This window comes from Arachis duranensis, chromosome 9 (assembly GCF_000817695.3).
Source record: "Arachis duranensis cultivar V14167 chromosome 9, aradu.V14167.gnm2.J7QH, whole genome shotgun sequence".
NCBI lineage: Eukaryota > Viridiplantae > Streptophyta > Magnoliopsida > Fabales > Fabaceae > Arachis > Arachis duranensis.
In genome coordinates, this window is record NC_029780.3 from 9536381 (window position 1) to 9540994 (window position 4614).

At 22.1% G+C, this 4614-nt stretch overlaps 1 protein-coding gene across 1 annotated transcript in view; it reads right to left on the reverse strand.

The window, feature by feature from the left end:
- Nucleotides 1-2925, reverse strand: part of LOC107464547 (subtilisin-like protease SBT5.4) — a 6899-nt gene extending 3974 nt beyond the window's left edge. The window contains exons 1-6 of the mRNA XM_052253864.1: nucleotides 2739-2925; nucleotides 1984-2093; nucleotides 1788-1885; nucleotides 1109-1270; nucleotides 704-818; nucleotides 221-336 (exon numbers count right to left, since the gene is read on the reverse strand). Of these exons, the coding sequence (XP_052109824.1) occupies nucleotides 221-336; nucleotides 704-818; nucleotides 1109-1270; nucleotides 1788-1885; nucleotides 1984-2093; nucleotides 2739-2819 (682 nt within the window). The 5' untranslated portion in view covers nucleotides 2820-2925. The remainder of the gene's footprint in view (nucleotides 1-220; nucleotides 337-703; nucleotides 819-1108; nucleotides 1271-1787; nucleotides 1886-1983; nucleotides 2094-2738) is intronic.
- Between the last annotated feature and the right edge of the window lie 1689 nt (nucleotides 2926-4614).

The following is a 4614-nucleotide window of genomic DNA, read 5'->3' on the forward strand; positions in this document are numbered from 1 at the left end:
TTGAGAGATTAAATTAAGTCTCATATTCGGTATAATATCAACTAATCATTAGTTACATATATAAATATTTTAGTTTATTAATTAAATTCATCACTGAATAAAATACATTTCAAATTTAAAGACAAAAATAGCTATCTTGTGAAAAATTAAAAGACAAAATTAGGTATTATCTCAAAATTATTTACTATATAAATTACATTTTAGAGAATAATTTTAGCACCTGCAGTGGATAGCGTGTGTGTTCCATGACCTTCATAGTCACGTGTAGTATTGAAGGGGATTTGGCCAAGAGCTGCGATGTAGCCTTTGTTAAAATATCTTGCTCCAATGAGTTTCCTTTATAGTTTATACAGTGAAAAAATAAAAATCATGAGTAACAAAAATTATGAATTAAAGAAGTTTCTAATTGATAGAAATTATTTGACTCAATTTAAGAGATTAATTTTGTTTATATTTAATATTGATAGAAAATATTTTGGCATATCATAATTTAAACAAACTAAAAAAACAATAACCCATTTTTTAGTTACTCCAAAAATCTTTATAATTTTATAATAAAGTTCCTAATGTTTAAAAATGTGTGTAAATTATTTTTATGCAAGAATTATTTAAAAATTTTAATTATAAAGCCCAATTCCATAAATAATTATTAAATAGTGTCTTCAATATTTTGTGTAATCAGCATGAGCAAGAAAGAATAAACCTGTTACAGTGAAATTTAAATAAATTCTTCTCATCAACTTGACAAATTCCACGCCATCTTTTTGGAATTGGCCCCATCCCTTCATCACTAAAACTCTTTGATTCAGGCCAAACACCTATCAAATCAAAATACCAACATATAAAAGAGATTAAAATAAATTTGGAGCAAGTCATCTTAACTATTACAATCTTTTAGCTTATTATTTTTGGCATATTTTTCTTTGCTTTTTTTTCACATCTCACGTAAATTTGCACTTGGTTTGCCTTTTACCAATCAAGTATCATAGTATTAAAACCCTTTTTTTTTCAAATCACTTAAATTAACAAAATGTGTTAAAAAATGATTTGTAAACAATTCTAAAAAGCATGTTAAAAATATATATTTCTATGCATCATTTATCATTACCAGTGTCCAAATTTGCAATAATTACATCTTGACCCAAAGACTCCTTCCATATAGATTGTTTTCCAATTGCACCATTTGTCTCTAATCCAAGAAAACTCCATGAATATGTTGTGTGCAGTTGTCTTGGTTTATTCGGGAAAACTGATAATACTTCTGGATGTTCTGTACTCCAAATGAAAAGTGTTAGAAATATTAATTATTTGACATGACTTCTAAAGAGAAAATTATTTGATTTTTTTTAGAATCCTCTCACTTAATTTTTAATTATATAAAAATTAATATTATTGAATATTTTGTTTGTGTGAGTTTTTTAAAAAAAATTATTTTTTTAATTACTTTTTAAAAGATCTTTTAAAAAAGTAAAAATAATTTTATATTTGGACATCTCATGAAAAAAAAATTATTTTATCCATAAATTATGTTTGGATACAATAATATAAAAATATTTTTTATTTATTTATTATATAAAAAAATCTTAAAAAATCTTTTTAAAAAAATATAAATTATAATTTTTTATTTTTTTATTTTTCTAATATTTTTATTTTTATTATTAAAAATTTACTAAATATATTAAAAAATATATTTTTTTATATAAAAGAATTTTAAACAGACAATTAATTAATTACACATTGATAAATAGGAAATCAATTTTAAAATAAACATATATGTAATTATGTACTTGCAATCTTGGCTGCTTCTTCCTCATCAAGTACTGCAGCAAAACCATTGATGTATTTATTATAAGAGTAAAAGATTGCTTCTTTGGCCTTCTCAACGCTGTGTCACAAAATACATTCCATTGTTAATTAGTTCATAATGCATTTTGCACTTGCAAATTTCATGAATTAGTTGGAGTTCAATTAATTTCATCATACCTTCCAACATATGATCCAAGTAAATTATGGTGAGAGTTTGTGACATATTCAGCATCAACTAATGTAGAATTTTGACCAAATGAATGAGATCCCATGTACACAATATAGGACTGTCAAAATGAGACATGAATGGTAATTAGGCCTGGCTATAATTTAAAGTAATATAAAAGTTAAAATTGAGACATGATAATACAATAGTATAATAATAAATAATGTGTCTATTAATTCATACAATAAAAAAATAATTTTGTTTTATTTTACATTCTTTTCAGTAATATTATTTTGATACTAATATTTTCTTAATAATTAATATGTATAATTTTTTTAATTAAAAATAATTTAAATATATAATTAATTAATAATAATTGTATTTTTGTCCAAGTATCAAGAATGTTTGTTGTATAAATATTATATTGCAAAGAAATATTAGGAGAAAAAATTTATTAAAACTTAGTGCTTATAAAATTGAAGATAGTCATAATAACAAGAAGGATAAATAAAATAAAATTATGTCAGTCATCATTAGTTTGGCTAAATAAAATAAAATTATATTACGTGAGTCATTAAGGGACTAAAACAGCAAAATGTTGGAACCAAGATAAGAACAAAATTTTATAAAGACCAAAATTAACAATGATGAATTTCACATAAAGATGAAAAAAAACACATATTTAAAAACATAATAATAAGAAAATTATCAGTGTTATATAAATCCTAAAAAATTGTAATAACTATAGGCGAATTCAAAAACTTGCTTGTTTGATTGCTTGAGTGTTTTGGTGTAGCAGAAAGCAAAGGAGAAGTGAGAGCATCACATGCCACGTTGATGAAGCCATTGTTTTTCTAATGAGTTGTTTCTTTTTTGTTACAAAAATATATTTCAGAGAGAAGTATTATATAGATGTCTTCCATGACTGATTTACACCCCTTCATACATTTCCATTGTGTTTGGAAAATCAATTTAGACTTGAATTACATTTTTTTCTACTATATATAAAAGAATTTATTGAATTATTGCGTATAGAAAATATGTTTTAGGTAAAACATAATGGCAGAAGATACTGTCAATAATAAGAAAATTAATTTGCTTTGATTCCATTAAACAACCCATATATGGAAGGAAATATCTAATTTGTTTCGAAACACAGAATAAAATCTTTACTATGAATGCTGACAGCTGACATATATACGCGTTTAATATATATATATCAGAATTATTCATGTACTCCTTGAAAATTAGAGAGTAAAATATTTTTTATTTTTGATATATTACTTTCTCTATTTTAAAATAAGTGTCGCTTTTACTTTTTCGATTTATTAAAACGTTAATGTATTTAGACAATAAATTTATCTAGATACATTAATTTTTCAACAAATCTAAAAATAAAAGAGACACTTATCTTAAAACAAAAGAGTATAATAAAATAAATTTAATTATTAACCTACAAAACATAAATATATACATATTTTATTTGAAAATAATTAATATATCTTATTATTTTTAAGATTTAATTAATTTATGTTGTATATTTAATGTATATTCTAAAATTTTTTTATTCACATATTAGTTACCAGTTACAGCTTCTTAATTTTGGTATTATCTTTTTAGTAGTATTTTTTAGTAACGTGAAATTTGATTTTTTTTCACGTAAAAATCACAAATCTGGTCAGATTAGATTTGTAGCTTTTAATTTAAAAAAAAACATACAAGTTTGAGAATCAAATTTTTTTTATATTTTAATATTAAAAAATTTTTTAAATATGTAAATCGAATTCTCTCATTTATTTTACAATAAAAAAATTATTTTAACACAAATCAGACTTTTCAATTTATTTATACTATTTTTTGAGTTCATATCACTAAAAATATGAGTCTCAAATCTTTATTCAAATATTATCTCATATATTTTAAAATTTTAATTTGACAATTTAAATTAAAAAAATACACCTCTATATTAAATTAACACACGTCACTTTTTCCAGAACAAAAAAGAACACAGCACCTTTGTCAATTAATAAAAAAATCAGCCTTTAGCTACGTGTTACATTGATTGAATATATAGAAAAAATAATTTATCCACTGATTTTCAAGAGAGTACCTTTGTCAATTAATAAAAAAATCAGCCTTTAGCTACGTGTTACATTGATTGAATATATAGAAAAAATAATTTATCCACTGATTTTCAAGAGAGTATCAGTAATATTCTTTTCCATGATAACTAGAGTACATTTCTAAAATAGATGCACGTCTAGCTCAGAGAGGACAAACCATGAAAGTTATTATTGATAGCTCGAGTGATGACATGTTAGAATGTTCTAATTGTAATAATTGATTTATTAATTTAATAGTTCGATCGATTTAATTGTAATTTAATTAAAATTATTAAATTATAATAAAATTATGAATAAACATACAAAATTATAATTATATTTTAATATAAAACTTAAAAATATACAAATTAAAAATATCATAGTGATCAATATCTTATAATTTCAACTATAAATAATAAAAGAAATATCTAAAATTTTATATATTTTATTTGAATATAAAATTTTATATCTTAACTAAATTCTAAATAAATAATTTATTTTGTTAATTTTCATTCTTCTCTTGATACTATAAAACATCAA